At 41.7% G+C, this 16,655-nt stretch overlaps 1 protein-coding gene across 4 annotated transcripts in view; it reads left to right on the top strand.

Moving 5' to 3' along the window:
- Nucleotides 1–16,655, top strand: part of LOC127572033 (solute carrier organic anion transporter family member 2A1-like) — a 214,675-nt gene that overhangs the window by 181,817 nt on the left and 16,203 nt on the right. For all 4 annotated transcript variants that reach the window (XM_052018850.1, XM_052018853.1, XM_052018854.1 and 1 more), the window contains one exon: nucleotides 2,867–2,990. In XM_052018850.1, the coding sequence (XP_051874810.1) occupies nucleotides 2,867–2,990 (124 nt within the window). The remainder of the gene's footprint in view (nucleotides 1–2,866; nucleotides 2,991–16,655) is intronic.

The raw sequence follows: 16,655 nt of genomic DNA, 5'->3' as shown, positions 1-16,655 counted from the left end.
GTTCTCCAAAACATCTCCACTTGTTTCCTTTATCTCTTGAGCAACAATGATTTTCTCTGCAGTAAACACCAACGAGAAATATTAGTTAAACCCATCTACTACGGCTCAAGACATAGGTGGCCCTGCTCATCTCTAAAGGGACTTACTCTCTCCCTAGCCACCCTTTTACTCTTGATATAGCTATAGAACCTCATGGGATTTTCTTAACCTGACCTGCCATATCCATCTCATACCCTCCCTTTGCCCTCCTGATCTCCATCTTAAGAGTATTCTTAATCTTTTTACAGTCATTAAGAGATTCACTCATTCCTGATCTCCTAAACCCAATGTATGTAGTCTTCTTTTTCTTGACCAGAGCCTCAATATCTCTCATCAGCCAGGTTTCCCTAAACTTGCCAGGTTTATCCTTCACAGTAAGAGGAACATGCTACTCCTGGACTCTTGATATCACTCTTAAAAGCCTCCCACTTGCTATTCATTCCTTTCCCTTAAAACAGTCTCACCAAATTGACCTCTGCTAGATCCTGCCTAATTCCCCCAAATTAGCCCTGCTCCAGTTTAGGACCCTAACCTGTGGACCTGTTGTATCCTTTTCCATCACTATCTTAAAACTAATAGAATTATGGTCACTAGAGCCAAAGTTCTCCGTGACTGCTACTTCAGTTACCTGCCTTGCCTCATTCCCTAAGAAGAGGTCCTGTACTGCACCCTCCCAAGTAGGGCCTTCTATCTATTGACTCAGGAAACTTTCCTGGACACATTTCCGAAATTCCCCCCCCATCCAGGCCCTTAACACTCTGTATGGCTCAGTCAATACCAGGGAAATTAATATCTCCCATGATTACAACCCTGTTATTCGTACAACTATGAGCAATTTCTCTGCACAGCTGCTCCTCAAGTTTCCACTGACTACTGGGGGATCTATAATACAGTCCCACTAGAGTGACCCTCCCGGTTTTGTTTCTAATTTTTACCCATCTGGCCTCACTGGAGGATTCCCCAAGAATGTCATCTCTAAGTACTGCTGTTGGGTCCTCCTTTATCAAAAAGGCAACACCCCCCCTCCTCACTTACCTGCACCTCTGTCACGCCTATAGCACTTGTATCCTGGAATATTGAGCTGCCAGTCCTCCCCTTCTCTCAGCCATGCTTCTATTATGGCTGTAACATCCCAGTCCTCAGAGCCTATTAAACCTCGTGCATTGAAATAAATGCAATTTAACTGAGTAGTCCTTCCCTGCGTTTACTGTGCCCCTGGCTATCCTGATTACTAAACTTGCTCTCATTGGCCACTGCTTTATCCTCTGACTTACTCCTGCTCAGAGTCCCACCCCCCTGATAATCTAGTTTAAACCTTCCCATGTACAATTAGCAAATTTCCCTGTGAGGATATTGGTTCCTCTCTGGTTCAAGTACAACCTGTCCTTGTGCAGATCACCTCTACCCCAAAAGAAATCCCAGTAGTCCAAGAATCTGAATACCTCACCCCTGCACCAGCTCCTCAGCCACGAATTCATCTGGCCTATCTTTCTATTTCTGAACTTGCTAGCACATGGCACCGGGATCAGTCCTTTTTCTTCACTTCTTACCTAACTCCCTATACTCATTCTGCAGGACATCATCCCTCATTTTACTTCTGTCCACTTGTTTCCCTTTTCTCTTGAGCAACCATGATTTTCTCCTCAGTAAACACTGATAATAAGTATTCTTTAAAAATCCCACTTTTGGGTGCTCATCACGTCACCTGTAAACTTCCACCCTCTAACTTTAAAAGCACATCCTCTACTGTGGCTCGAGACATAGGTGATCCTGCTAATCTCCAAAGGGGACCTGCTCTCTCCCTAGCCACCCTTTTACTCTTAATATAGCTATGGAACCTTTTGGGATTTTCCTTAACCTTATCTGCCAGATCCATCTCAAACCCTCTCTGCCCTCCTCATTTCCTTCTTAAGTGTTTTCTTAATCTTTTTACAGGCGTCAAGGGATTCACTCGTCCCCGACCTCCTGAACCCAATGCATGCTTCCTTCTTTTTCTCAACCAGAGCCTTAATTAATAAAAATTAAGTAGCAACTGGGATCAGATTAATCAGACTCATTTAAATGCTGAACAAAAATCCCCCATTAACTTTTTTCCCGTTGAAATACTCAAGTTTTGGCCTCCTAATCATCCTTGAGTTTCATCTCTCCATCACTGGATGCCATGTTTTCAGTTGCCTGGTCAGTAAGATCTGAAATTTATCATAAGCCTTTCCAGCTCTCTCCTTATTTATTATCCTTTAAGACACTCCTTAAACTAGCTCTTTTACCAACCTTTTGGTCCTCTGCTTTCATATCTTGTGGTATCTCCTTGGAGAGACAGAGGATGAGGGGGGACCTGATAGAGGTGTATAAGATGATGAGAGGTATTGATGGGGTAGATAGTCAGAGGCTTTTCCCCAGGGCTGAATTGGTGGCCACAAGAGGACATAGGTTTAAGGTGCTGGGGAGTAGATATAGAGGAGATGTCAGGGGTAAGTTTTTTACTCAGAGAGTGGTGAGTGCATGGAATGGGCTGCTGGAAACGGTGGTGGAGGCTGATACGATAGGGTCTTTCAAGAGACTGTTAGATAGGTATATGGAGCTGAGTAAAATAGAGGGCTATGGGTAAGCCTAGTACTTTCTAGGGTAGGGACATGTTCGGCACAGCTTTGTGGGCTGAAGGGCCTGAATTGTGCTGTAATTGTTTTATGTTCTATGATGTCAGATTTTGCTTGTTAATACCCTTATCTTTGGTATTTTTCTGTATTAATAAATGTTTAAATATAATTTGTAGTAAAAGCTACATTCCACCTGATGTTTCTTATCTGTTTCTCCCTTCTGATTGCAGCATGGCTGCCAGCTCCTGCTTTGTTTGGTGCAGTCATTGATTCAGCTTGTATTAGATGGGGAATAATGTGCAACGGAAAAAGAGGAGCCTGCAGTTACTACGACAATGATCTTTTGCGAAACCGGTATGTTTTAATTTTGTCATTTTATTTACTTCACTGTTTATATGAAGAATCTTTTAACTTAAAAATTTAGGTCCCAGTCTAAACATAAAGCATATATAATGAATATAGAATGCTTTGCCTCCTATAATTTAAATTAAGGTATATTAAAACTCCAATTATCCAAATGATTTCTGATTCATTGAAAGCAATGCAGCTTTAAAATAACCAATTCGTATTCAAGCATCAAATTAGTTTCCAATTATTCACATTTTAAATCTTCAGGGGAGTGAACCTTATCTACATACTCTTAAGTCTTGTTGAAAGGACACAGTATCTTTCTCCACTGTTTTAATACCCCCAGGATCTCCAGTAGAACATAGAACGGTACTGCAGTGGACAGGTCATTCAGCCCACGATGTTGTGCTGATCTTGATGCCAATTTATACCAAATGTATTCCTCCTATGTATCATCCATATCCCTCCGTTCCCTTTATCTTCATGTGTCTAAGCCCCTTCAAGCCCCTTAAACTTCACCAAACTGCCTGTTTCCACTACTACCCCTCGTAACCATTCCAGGCACCTACCACTCTCTTGCTCATCACGTCACCTTGCAACTTCCACCCTCTAACTTTAAAAGCACATCCTCTAGTGTTTGAAATTTCTTCCCTGAGGAAAAGATTCTGACTGTCTACCCTTTCTCTGCCTCTCATAATTTTGAAAACCTCTATCAGGTCTCCCTTCAGCCTGTAGGGAGGACAACCCAAGTTTGTCCTTATAGCTCATATTATAGGAAAGATGTGGAAGCGTTGGAAAGGGTGCAGAGGAGATTTACCAGGATGCTGCCTGGTTTAGAGAGTATGCATTACGAGGAGAGACTAAGGGAGCTAGGGCTTTATGCTTTGGAGAGAAGGAGGATGAGAGGAGACATGATAGAGATATACAAAATATTAAGAGGAATAGATAGACAGCCAGCGCCTCTTTCCCAGGGCACCAATGCTCAATACAAGAGGGCATGGCTTTAAAGTAATGGGTGGGAAGTTCAAGGGAGATATCAGAGGGAGGTTTTTTACCCAGAGAGTGGTTGGAGCATTGAATGCGCTGCTGGGGGGGGGTGGTGGAGGCAGGTACATTGGTCAAATTCAAGAGATTACTAGATAAGCATATGGAGGAATTTAAAAGAGAGGGATATGTGGGGGGAAGTGGTTATATAGTCTTAGGTGAGGTTTAAAGGTCGGCACAACATTGTGGGCCAAAGGGCCTGTTTTGTTCTATGATTCTCTGCCCTCTAATCCAGGCAGCATCCTGGTAAACTTCTTCTGTACCTTTTCCACAGTCTCCACATCCTTCCTAATGGGGTGACCAGAACTATACACAATACTCCTAGTGTGGTCTGACTAAAGTTTTAAAAAGCTGCAACATGACTTCCTTACTCTCATACTCAACACCCCTACCAATGATGGCAAGTATGCCTTCTTTACTACCTTATCCACTTCCTTAGCCACTTTAACAATGTGAACAACAGACTGAGATCCCAAGATCCCTCTGTACCTTAATGCTTTTAAGGGGCCTACCATTAATTGTATGCTTTCTCCTTTCATTTGGCATCCCAAGGTGCAACACCTCGTACTTGCCCAGATTAAACTCCATCTGCCACTTCCCTGCCCATATCCGCAGCTGATCTATATCCCGCTGTATTCTTTGATAATCATTTACACTCTCCACAACTCCACCAATCATGGCTGTTTGGATTCAGAATTGGCTTGCCCATAGTGGGACTGATTCTAGCTGGATGCAGCGGGATATAGATCAGCTGCGGATATGGGTGAAAAATGACAGATAGAGTTTTATCTGGCCAAATGTGAGGTGTTGCACTTTGGGAGATCAAATGTAAGTGGAGAGTACACTGTTATTGGTGTCACAAACCAGCAACAAAAGAAACACACTGAGCATGATTCAGTGTTAAAAACTATTTTATTAATCACTACTTATGATAATACGTAAAATAAGAGTAAAAATGTTAGTATGTTAGAATTCAAAAATGTTAAACCTCGAACGTTAACCCCAAAACTAAACTCTTTGTGTGTGTGTGTGTGACAAAGTCCAAAACTCCCAGTTCCGGAATGGTTCTTAAAGTTCAGTTCCGCAAGCCATAAGGTGAAACATGAGCAAGGGCTTCTTCAACAACCACCGTTGTCTGAAGATAAGATGTAGATGTAGAAAAACATAGAGAGAGTACATACGAAATCCAAATGTTCCACGATGGAACCCAAACGACGCTTCAGTGTTTACTCGGTAGTGACTTCCTCACCCCGAAAAGCATCCGAATCGTGGTCGTCCACACACAAATACCTGTTTCCCTCTACAGGTCAGCAACAAAGTGAACTCCACCGGATTACTTCCAACTTCCATACATGGATTTCAGTGGCAAACACAGTTATTGTTTCTCATCCATCGATAGAGAAAACAAGCAGGCTGGTGTCTCTCTCCCTTCTCTCTCTCTCCTTCCTCTTCTTCTTCTGACTTCTTCAACAACGTCATTACGTCCTTTATCTTCTATTGACGTAAGCACGCCCCACACACACATACACACACTCTCTATCTTAAAGGGACTTTCACTGAGTCCGTAACACCTCCCACCTAAAAAAAAAATTTTCCCAAGAAAATTTTAACCGCGCATACAGTTAGTAATGTTAATAATTATCATGCTACACAACTACAGACTATCAGATTAGTACAGATACATGTTTCCCATTTAACATCGAGAAAGACAATCAGCAATCACATTATCTTTGCCTTTAATGTGAGTTATCATGAGATCAAACTCTTGCAAAATTAAACTCCAGTTTAACAGCCTTCTGTTCTTGTTTTTGACTCGGCTCAGAAACACCACTGGGTTATGATCTGTATATACAGTCAATGGTTTCTGAGCAGTGCAAACATATACACTGAAATGTTGCAAGGCTAAAACAAGCAACAGTAATTCTTTCTCTATGGTGGAATAATTCTTTTGATGCTCATTAAATTTCTTTGAAAAGTAAGCTACAGGATGGTCAATATCATCAAGGTCACCCTTCTGCAACAACACAGCTCCTGCAGCTTCATCACTGGCAGCTACTGCTAATGAAAATGGCTTTTCAAAGTCAGGTGTTTTGAGCACAGGATGGTAGCATAAAATGGCTTTCAGCTTCTCAAATGCTTCTTGACAAGAATCTGTCCAAACAAACTTTACTCCCTTCTTCAGAAGATTAGTTAGGGGAAGAGCAATATCAGCAAAATTTTTACAAAATTTTCGGTAATATCCAACCATTCCCAAAAATCTTCTAACAGTCCTCGTACCTGTGGGAATAGGGAACTCAGATATTGCTTGAACTTTTGCCTGAACAGGAGCTTGCTTGCCTTGACCTACAACATAACCAAGATACGTCACAGTGGCATGGCCAAATTCACTTTTAGCCAAGTTAACTGTAAGGTTAGCCTTGGAAAGTCTTTCAAACAACCTTTCTAACGCAGAGATGTGATCTTCCCAAGTATCATTCCCAGTCACTAAGTCGTCAATGTAGGCATCTGTATGTTTTAACCCATGAATCGCTGAATTAATCATTCTTTGAAATGTTGCCGGAGCATTTTTCATTCCAAATGGCAAAACATTGTATTCATACAATCCAGAATGGGTTACAAAGGCTGAAATTTCCCTTCCTCTATCTGTTAATGGAACACACCAGTACCCTTTTAATAGGTCAATCTTTGTAAGAAATTTTGCCTTTCCCACTCTGTCTATGCAATCATCCACCCTAGGAATAGGGTAAGCATCTGACTTTGTTACAGCATTCACTTTCCTGTAATCTGTGCAAAATCTAACAGTTCCATCAGGTTTAGGTACAATAACACAGGGTGAATTCCAATTTGAAGTAGAATGTCTAATAATATCATTTTCCAACATGTATTTGATTTCCTGATCAACAAGTTTACTTTTTTCCACATTCATTCGATATGGGTGTTGTTTGATTGGTTTTGCATCCCCAACATCAACATCATGGGTAATTATCGATGTTCTGTTTGGAACATCTGGGAACAAATTTTTAAATTTTAAAATTAATTCTCTCATCTGTTGTTTTTGTGAAACTTGTAAATGGTCCAACTTCGTTTCAAGGTTCTCCAGGATATTTTGGTTTTTTAGTTTCGATGGAACAATATTTGGTCTAAATTGGCCTTCCTCAACATCAACATCAGGCATTCTAGAAACAACCTTTACATCATCCACCAAGGCCACAACTGAATCCCTCTCATAATAAGGTTTTAGCATGTTTACATGACAGAGTTGTGTTTTCTTGCATCTATCTGGTGTTTTGATTATATATGTTAGATCAGTCACTCGAGATTCAATAACATAGGGTCCAGAAAAACGAGATTGCAAGGGATTATTTTGGCTAGGGAAAAATACCAACACCTTTTGCCCCACTGCGAATGTCCTAGGCCGAGCACGTCTATCAAAATATGTCTTCATTCTTATTTGGCTTGTTTTCAAATTCTCTCTCGCTAGCTAGCAGACTCTCTCCAACCGAGTTTTAAATTTTTGGACATAGTCCAACAGGCTCAAGTGCACTTCCTCATTAACCCATTGCTCTCTTAACAACTCCAAAGGTCCTCTCACCCTATGTCCAAACACAAGCTCAAACGGACTAAATCCTATTGACTCCTGGATCGATTCTCTAACGGCAAACAAAAGTAAATGGATACCTTCGTCCCAATCCTTGGTGTTTTCAAGGCAATAAGTCTTCAGCATATTTTTGAGAGTAGAATGAAATCTCTCCAGAGCTCCTTGAGATTCTGGGTGATATGCAGATGATACAATCTGCTTTGCTCCCAGCTCATAGACTATTTGTTGAAAAATTTTTGACATAAAATTACTACCTTGATCAGATTGGATTTCTTTTGGCAAACCAAACAAGGTAAAAAATTTTACAAGAGCCTTTGACACCGTCTTGGCCTTAATATTTCTAAGGGGTATTGCCTCTGGAAATCTAGAAGTGGCACACATGCTGGTTAACAAATACTGATTTCCAGTCTTAGACTTTGGTAAGGGGCCAACACAGTCCACAATCACCTTCGAAAAGGGTTCACCAAAAGCAGGAATTGGATTCAAAGGAGCCACAGGGGGTTTTTGATTTGGTTTACCTACCATCTGACATGTGTGGCAGGTTCGACAAAACATCACCACATCTTTTCTCAAACCAGGCCAATAGAATTGTTTCAAGATCTTCCCTACAGTTTTATTCACACCAAAATGACCACCCAAAGGCATACTGTGGGCCAGGTTTAAAATCTCATCCCTATAAACTTTTGGAACAACAACCTGATGAATAACTTCCCATTCCTCATTAACAGGAACATGAGGAGGTCTCCATTTCCTCATTAACACTCCATTTTTGACATAGTATCCAGTTGGCACTTTTTCAATCTCCTCACATGAGAGTGCTTTTTCTTTCAATTCTGTCAACTCAGGGTCCTTTGTCTGTTCCACCATAAAATCCTTCCTCGACAAAGACAAATCTTTAAATTCAGGCTCACTATAAGGATGTTGATCCTCCAGTGAAGACAGAAAAGTCTCAGATAAGGCATCATAATTTTCTTCCTGTTTAGGACTGTCACAAGGAACTACATCAGACTGCACCGGACTGTCTGTCTTGGCTAATTCTCTAGCTCTAGCTCGAGTCACCGCACATGATGGGTAAACATCTGGATCATTCTCAGACTCATCAATCCTTGGTTTGGTTGTTAACCGTACCACAGGATCACTTTCTCCATCTGCAAGGTCATTTCCCAATAACAAAGAAACTCCTTCCACTGGCAAACTAGGTCTTATCCCTATCTCGACTGGTCCTTCTACGAACTTTGACTTTAAAATCACCCTGTGAAAAGGGACAGACATGGTCTCACCTGTAACGCCTCGTACTAGATTTACCTCACCAGTGTCACTTTCTTCACCAAAATTTAAAACACTGTCCAGCAAGAGAGATTGACTAGCCCCAGTATCTCTAAGAATTTTCACTGGCACCTGGGGTGACTCATCATTCAGTGAAACAAAACCCTCTGATACATACGAATGGAATTCTTTTCTCACCTCCTCCAACTTTTCCGCTTTTCCCTTTTGCAAGGACTGATCTTTAACAGCATCTCCTAAACCTTTTTGATTTTTAATTGCCTGAAAGCAAGCATTGGGCCCAGCTTCCTTCTTTTTCTTCAAAAGGGTACAATTAGATATCACGTGGCCAGGTTTCCTACAGTAATAACAAGTACGCTCAACAGGTTTCTCCAGCCCTGGCTTCTTTTCATCTTTTCCTTTTTGATTACCTCCCAATTTAATCTCTGGTTTACCTGGATTGTCTTTGTAACTCCTTTGAAAGGTTTTAGGTTGTCCCCATTTGGATTTATGGGTTAAAGCATAATCATCTGCCAACCTAGCAGTTTCTTGTAAAGTTTCCACTGCCTTTTCATTTAAATATGTTGTTAATTCAGCTGGAACACATCTTTTAAAGTCTTCCACTAGTATCAATTCTGTCAATTTATCATAATCCCCATCTACATTTTTAGCCAGGCACCATCGTTCAAAACATATTCTCTTTCCATTGGCAAATTCCATATAAGTCTGATCTGCAGATTTCCTCAAGTCTCTGAATTTTTGTCTATAAGCCTCAGGGACCAATTCATAGGCCTTCAAAATAGCTTGTTTTACCTTGGTATAATCAGCTGCATCCTCAGCAGACAAAGCAGAATAAGCTTTTTGAGCTTTACCTTTAATCACACTCTGTACCATAAGAGCCCATCCTTTCCTTGGCCAGTTTGAACTCAGAGCAACCTTTTCAAAATGTTGGAAATATTGATCAACCTGATCTTCTTCAAACGGAGGGACTAATCGAACCTCCCTGCTGGCTGAAAAACCATCATCAGAATCAGATTCCAAACTCCTACGCTTCATTTGTAACTCATGCTGCCTCTGTTTCTCCTTTTCCTCACTATCCAGCTCCATCCTCTTCAATTCCATCTGCTTCATTGCTAGATCAGCCTCTATCTTCATCTGAGTTATCTTTTGTTCGGCCTCTAATTTCTCTCGTTCGGCCTCTATCTTTAACTGGGTCTGTTCTCGTTCAGCCTCTAATCTCTTTTCCTCTTGTTCGGCCTCTAATCTCTTTTGTTCTCGTTCAGCTTCTATCTTTAACTGGGTTTGCTCTCGTTCGGCCTCTAATCTCTTTTGTTCTCGTTCAGCTTCTAATTTATTTTGCTCTCGTTCAGCCTCTATCTTCGCCAGCTGCACCTGTGCCTCAGAAATTGCTATTTCACTGCCAGGAAACTGTTTTAACACTTCCTTCTCAAACACCTTCTTTTCCACATAATGGCCAGCTATCAGTCTCTGAATATCTGCCTTTCTCATAGACTGCTTTACTTCTGTAAGGTTTAGCCTTGTAGCAATCTTTATCAAATCATCCTTTTTCGCCACCTCCAATCCCTTTTGGGTTGGTGACTCCAAAAATGCCTTAATATCCATTGCTGCTGGTTTCCACACACACAAGCCAATTAAAAAGAATTTATCAGACCTCCCTCAAAAATCTTTGGATTGAATCCCGAACAAATCTCGTCAATCTGGGGAATGATCCCAGACGACACTCGTTAACCTTGGGAACTATCCCGGACGAATCTCGTTAACCTTGGGAACTATCCCGGACGAGCCCCCAATTTTGTCACAAACCAGCAACAAAAGAAACACACTGAGCATGATTCAGTGTTAAAAACTATTTTATTAATCACTACTTATGATAATACGTAAAATAAGAGTAAAAATGTTAGTATGTTAGAATTCAAAAATGTTAAACCTCGAACGTTAACCCCAAAACTAAACTCTTTGTGTGTGTGTGTGACAAAGTCCAAAACTCCCAGTTTAATGGTTCTTAAAGTTCAGTTCCGCAAGCCATAAGGTGAAACATGAGCAAGGGCTTCTTCAACAACCACCGTTGTCTGAAGATAAGATGTAGATGTAGAAAAACATAGAGAGAGTACATACGAAATCCAAATGTTCCACGATGGAACCCAAACGACACTTCAGTGTTTACTCGGTAGTGACTTCCTCACCCCGAAAAGCATCCGAATCGTGGTCGTCCACACACAAATACCTGTTTCCCTCTACAGGTCAGCAACAAAGTGAACTCCACCGGATTACTTCCAACTTCCATACATGGATTTCAGTGGCAAACACAGTTATTGTTTCTCATCCATCGATAGAGAAAACAAGCAGGCTGGTGTCTCTCTCCCTTCTCTCTCTCTCCTTCCTCTTCTTCTTCTGACTTCTTCAACAACGTCATTACGTCCTTTATCTTCTATTGACGTAAGCACGCCCCACACACACATACACACACTCTCTATCTTAAAGGGACTTTCACTGAGTCCGTAACATTGGAAAGACTCTTAACAGTGTTAATGTACTGGGGGATCTTGGGGTCCAAGTCCATAGCTCCCTGGAAGTGCCTGTGTGGTTCATTGGGAAGTCAAATGGCAAGCTTGCCTTTATTAGTCGAGGAACTGATTTCAAGAGTCATTAAGTTATGTTCCTGCTTTATAAAATTAAGCCACAGGACAGATGTGGAGAAGGTGCAGAAGACGTTTACCAGGATGCTGCTTGGATTAGAGGGCATGTGCTGTAAGGAGAGATTGGACTAACTTGGGTTGTTTTCACTGAAGTGTAGAGGCTGAGGGGAAATCTGATAGAGGTTCATGAGAGGCATAGATAGACAGCTGGTATCTTTTACCTAGGGTTGAGAATGGAGGGATATGTAGGGTGTAGGGATTATTTAGTTTGACATTTAATTGCTAGTTTAATTAGTTCAGCACAACATTGAAGGCCCAAGGGCCTGTTCTTGTGCTGTACTGTCCCATGTTCTAAGTTCTCTGTGTGGAAAAACCTATCACTCACATCTTTAAATTTCTCTCCATTCACCTTAAACCTGTGCCTTCTAGTTCTAGACTCCCTTGCCATGGGAAAAATACTCTATTTATCCTCTCTATGCCCCTTATAATTTTAAAAACCTCTATTAGGTCACCGCTCAGCCTCCTACATTCCATTGTGAATGAATCCAGCCCATCCAAACCCTCCTTATCACTACAGCCCTCCATTCCAGGCAACATCCTGGTGAATTTATTCTGCACTCTCCCTTTGGCTACCACAGGCTACTACATCCTTCTTGTAGTGTGGTGATTCCAAGTATCCAATGGTCCAATTGTACATGATAATGTTTATTTGTTTGCTTTTTTTATCCTAAATGTGGTACAATTCCTTTTTAGGTTGCAGTTTGATTTTAATTTCTGCTTGTTTTTCCTTCCTTGAATCATTGAAGCTTTTCACTTTTTTTGAATATTGCTTGTTCTTTTCTGTTGTTTCTTTGATCCTTTCATTGTTTTGCTCATAGAACATAGGACAGGAACAGGCCTTTCAGCCGACGATGTTGTGCTAATCAAATTAAATTAGTAATCAAATTCCAACTAAACTAATCCTTTCTGCTGACACAATGTCCATATCCTTTCATCTTCTGCACATTCATGTGCCTATCTAAGAGCCTCTTGAATGTCTCTATCGTAGTTGCTTCCACCACCACACCTGGCAGTGCATTCCAGGCACCCATTGCCCTCTGTATAAAAAAACTTGCCCCGCATATCTCCTTTGAACTTACCCACTCTCACCTTAATTGCATGCCCTCTGGTATTTCAACCCTGGGAGAAACTGACTGTCTGTCTATGCTTCTCATAATCTTATAAACCTCTATCAGATCTCCCATCAGCCTTTGCAGCTACAGAGTAAACAACCCAAGTTCATCCAACCTCTCCTTACAGCACCTGCCCTCTCATCCAGGCAGCATCCTGGTAAACCTCTTCTGCACCCTTTCCAAAGCTTCCACATCCTTCCTTTAATGGGGGACCAGAATTGAATGCAATACTCCAGTTGCGGCCTAACAAGAGTTTTATAAAGCTGCAACAGAACTTGCCGACTCTTGAATTCAATTCCTTGACTAATAAAGGCAAACATGCCATACACCTTCTTTACCACCCTATCAATCTGTGTAGACACTTTCAGGGAGCTAGGGACTTGGACCCCAAGATCCCTCTGTCCATCAACACTGTTAAGGGTCTCGCCATTCACAGTGTACTGTCCCTTTGCATTTGATCTCCCAAAGTGCAACACTTCACATTTGGCTTGGTTAAGCTCCATCTGCCATTTCCCCACCCATATCTGCAACTGATCTATATCCCACTGTATCCTTTGCCAGTCTTCTGTGCTATCCACACCACCACCAATCCTCGTATCATCTGCAAACTTACTAACCCACCCATCATGTTCCCATTTAGCTCCTATTTGAGTAACTTCTACTGTATCAGTCTTAATAACTAAATTAGTAATGTTCCTCTCCCTGTCAAGTAGAAATGTCCTAATCAGAAGTTTTCTTTCAAATTCAGTTTTCTCCCTTTTGAGCTTTTCAGTCTTTCACGGCTGATTCCTGTAAAATTCAGTCCTCTGGTCCACTTCCAGCACTTTCCACTTGAATTGCCTGCTTTTTGACTTAACATTATTCCTGACCTGCTTGTTTAGCCATAGATGGTTCCTCTTTCTCATGGAATTCCTCTTTCTAATTGGGATAAATTTCTGTTGAGTGTTATGGATCTGCTGTTGAATTTCTGCCACAACTTATCTACTGATCTATTTCTTAGCTTATTTATCCAGTACACTCCAGACAACTCCACCTTCATACTGCTATAATTGCCCTAATTTTAGTGGAAGACACTGGTCTTGAACCTGAGTTGTTCTCCCTCAAACTGTATCTGGAATTCTACTATGTTGTTGTCACTATTTCCTTGCAAATCTTGACCATAAGACCTCTTATTCATCTTTCCTTATTACACTTCCTTGATTAACGATGCTACCTGCCTCCCTTCGCTTTTAGCCTTTTTGAGAAGATTGAATAACCTGGAATGCTGAGCATCTAGTCCTGGTCACCTGCAATCCCATCTCTATTAGATCATACTCGTGTGTTGCAATCTGAGCCATCAGCACATCTAATTGTTGCAAATGCTACATGCATTCAAACAAGGAATGTTAAGCTTTGATTTTTTTTTACAATTTTTCTGGATTTACTTTGTGCTTGACACTTATGTCCTTGGAGCCTCAGCCCCTTTTTTAAGTTCAGAGCCCAGTCTACAACCCTGTTTATGTGATTCACCCCTGCATGGTTCAGGTGAAGCCTGTCCCAACAGAACAGCTCTCTTCTTCTCCAATACTGGTGCCAGTGCCCCATAAATTGGAAACATGAATATGGGAAGCACAAAGCCCTTGCATTTCTTCTAACCATTTGGTTTATTTCCACTTTTAAAGGTCCAAAAAACTGCAGATGCTGGAAATATGAAATAAAAACAAAAAGTGCTAGAAATACTCAGCAGATTTAGTCGCATCTGTTGAAAGAGAAACAGAGTTAATATTTCAGCCACCGGGAAAGAGAGGAAAAAAGTTATTTTAATGTTGCAGAGCATGCAATAGGAATGGATGGGACAAAGCGAATTTTTGATAGGGTGAGGGCAGTGTTGCCAAGGTGATTCTGCTTTTCATGGAGTTGTGCAGTTGATAGATTAATAAGGGCAGTTAGAGAGAAAGGAAAACAAAGGGACCTGTCAGAGCTGCAAAAAGCTGTTGCTGAGACTGAATTCAATCGAATACTGTTAGAAGTGATCAGCAGATCAGGCAGTGTTTGTGGAGAGAGAAAAACTGATTTAATACAACAGATATTTAACTTTGCAGCCGAACTGGTCAGATCTGATATAATGATGATGATTATTATTATTATTACAACCAGAGAAAGCAAGTTTCCTGAAGTTGTAGAAATCAGTATTGACTCTGGAAGGCTGCAGATGACAGATGATATTCATCACTTCAGCTGCCAAATTCCACCCTGCTCTCACTTGCACGTGGTCCGTCACTAACACTTCCCAACCCGTTCTGGATCTCTCCATTTCCATCTCAGAAAGGCAAGTGAAAACACCCTATGGACTCCCACAGATATCTTGATCATTCTTCTCCCTGCCTGCCATTCCATTCCATTCTCTTAATCCTTCTGTCTCTGTTGAATCTGCTCTGAAGATGAGGGTTTCCATACAGGTGCACTAAGATGTCTTCCTTTCTCCTTCACCATGACATCTCCTCTTCCATAGTTGATCGTGCCCTGTTTTCCACACCACTGCTCTCACTCTCTCTCCTCACAACCAGAGCAAGGACAGAATTCCCTGATCCTCATCACCACACCAGCCTCCACATTCAGTGGTTAATGCTTTGCTATCCCTGCTACCTTTAACAAACATCCACACCAGACATATCTTCCCCTACCCTCCTCTTTCAGAATTTCAAAGGAACTGTTACCTCTGTGACCATCACATTTTAAAGCATGGCCCATTCTATCATCTTGTTCCAAAGCAGCGTCCAAAAGACCTGATCAAAACATTGATCAAAGTGTCAAAAGGACTTGAATTCTCTTGTAGGTAGATCCATGTGATGCATAGGAGTGAATGTGAGGAAGAAGGAGACAAGTGTTAAGGGGCCACACACAGCCTGAGTACATATGCCCATTCAGGTACAATCAGTAAGATGGCCAGGTGTTCTTGGTTGAAAGCACGGGCTGGTTGGTAGGTTAATTGGTTACTGCAAATTACTCCTAAGGCAGTGTGTGTCAGTGGTAGGAGAATCAGGGGGGATTATTGGACATGTGAGAGAGAGAAGGGTACAGGGAAATGTGAAGGAATGGGATTGAGGGGATTGCTGTGAAAGCCAGCACAGACTCGATGGACCAAATAGCCTCTTTCTATGCCGTAAGGAAATATGAAAGGGAGGGAGGAGAATATTTAGTGGATTACAGATCGTCTTGGACATTATCCACTTTGCTTCTGCCTGACATCTCCCTGGTATTGGTATTGGTTTATTATTGTCACTTGTACTGAGGTACAGTGAAAAATTTGTCTTGCATACCGATCGTACAGGTCAATTCATTACACAGTGCAGTTACATTGAGTTAGTACAGAGTGCATTGAGGTAGTACAGGTAAAAACAATAACAGTACAGAGTAAAGTGTCACAGCTACAGAGAAAGTGCAGTGCAATAAGGTGCAAGGTCACAAGGTAGATCATGAGGTCATAGTCCATCTCATCGTATAAGGGAACCGTTCGATAGTCTTCGCACAGTGGGATAGAAGCTGCCCTTAAGCCTGGTGGTACATGCCCTCAGGCTCCTGTATCTTCTACCTGATGGAAGAGGAGAGAAGAGAGAATGACTCAGGTGGGTAGGGTCTTTGATTATGCTGGCTGCTTTGCCAAGGCAGCGAGAGGTAAAGACAGAGTCCTTGGAGGGGAGGCTGGTGTCCGTGACGCGCTGGGCTGTGTCCACAACTCTGTGCAGTTTTTTGCAGTCCCGGGCAGAGCAGTTGCTGTACCAAGCCGTGATACATCCAGATAGGATGCTTTCTATGGTGCATCAATAAAAGTTGGTGAGTATCAAAGGGGACGTAGCAAATTTCTTTAGCCTCCTGAGGAAGTAGAGGCGCTGGTGCACTTTCTTGGCTGTGGCATCTGTGTGATTTGACCAGGACAGGCTATTGGTGATGTTCACTC

This window comes from Pristis pectinata, chromosome 6 (assembly GCF_009764475.1).
Source record: "Pristis pectinata isolate sPriPec2 chromosome 6, sPriPec2.1.pri, whole genome shotgun sequence".
NCBI lineage: Eukaryota > Metazoa > Chordata > Chondrichthyes > Rhinopristiformes > Pristidae > Pristis > Pristis pectinata.
This window is presented reverse-complemented; position numbering and strand designations above follow the sequence as displayed.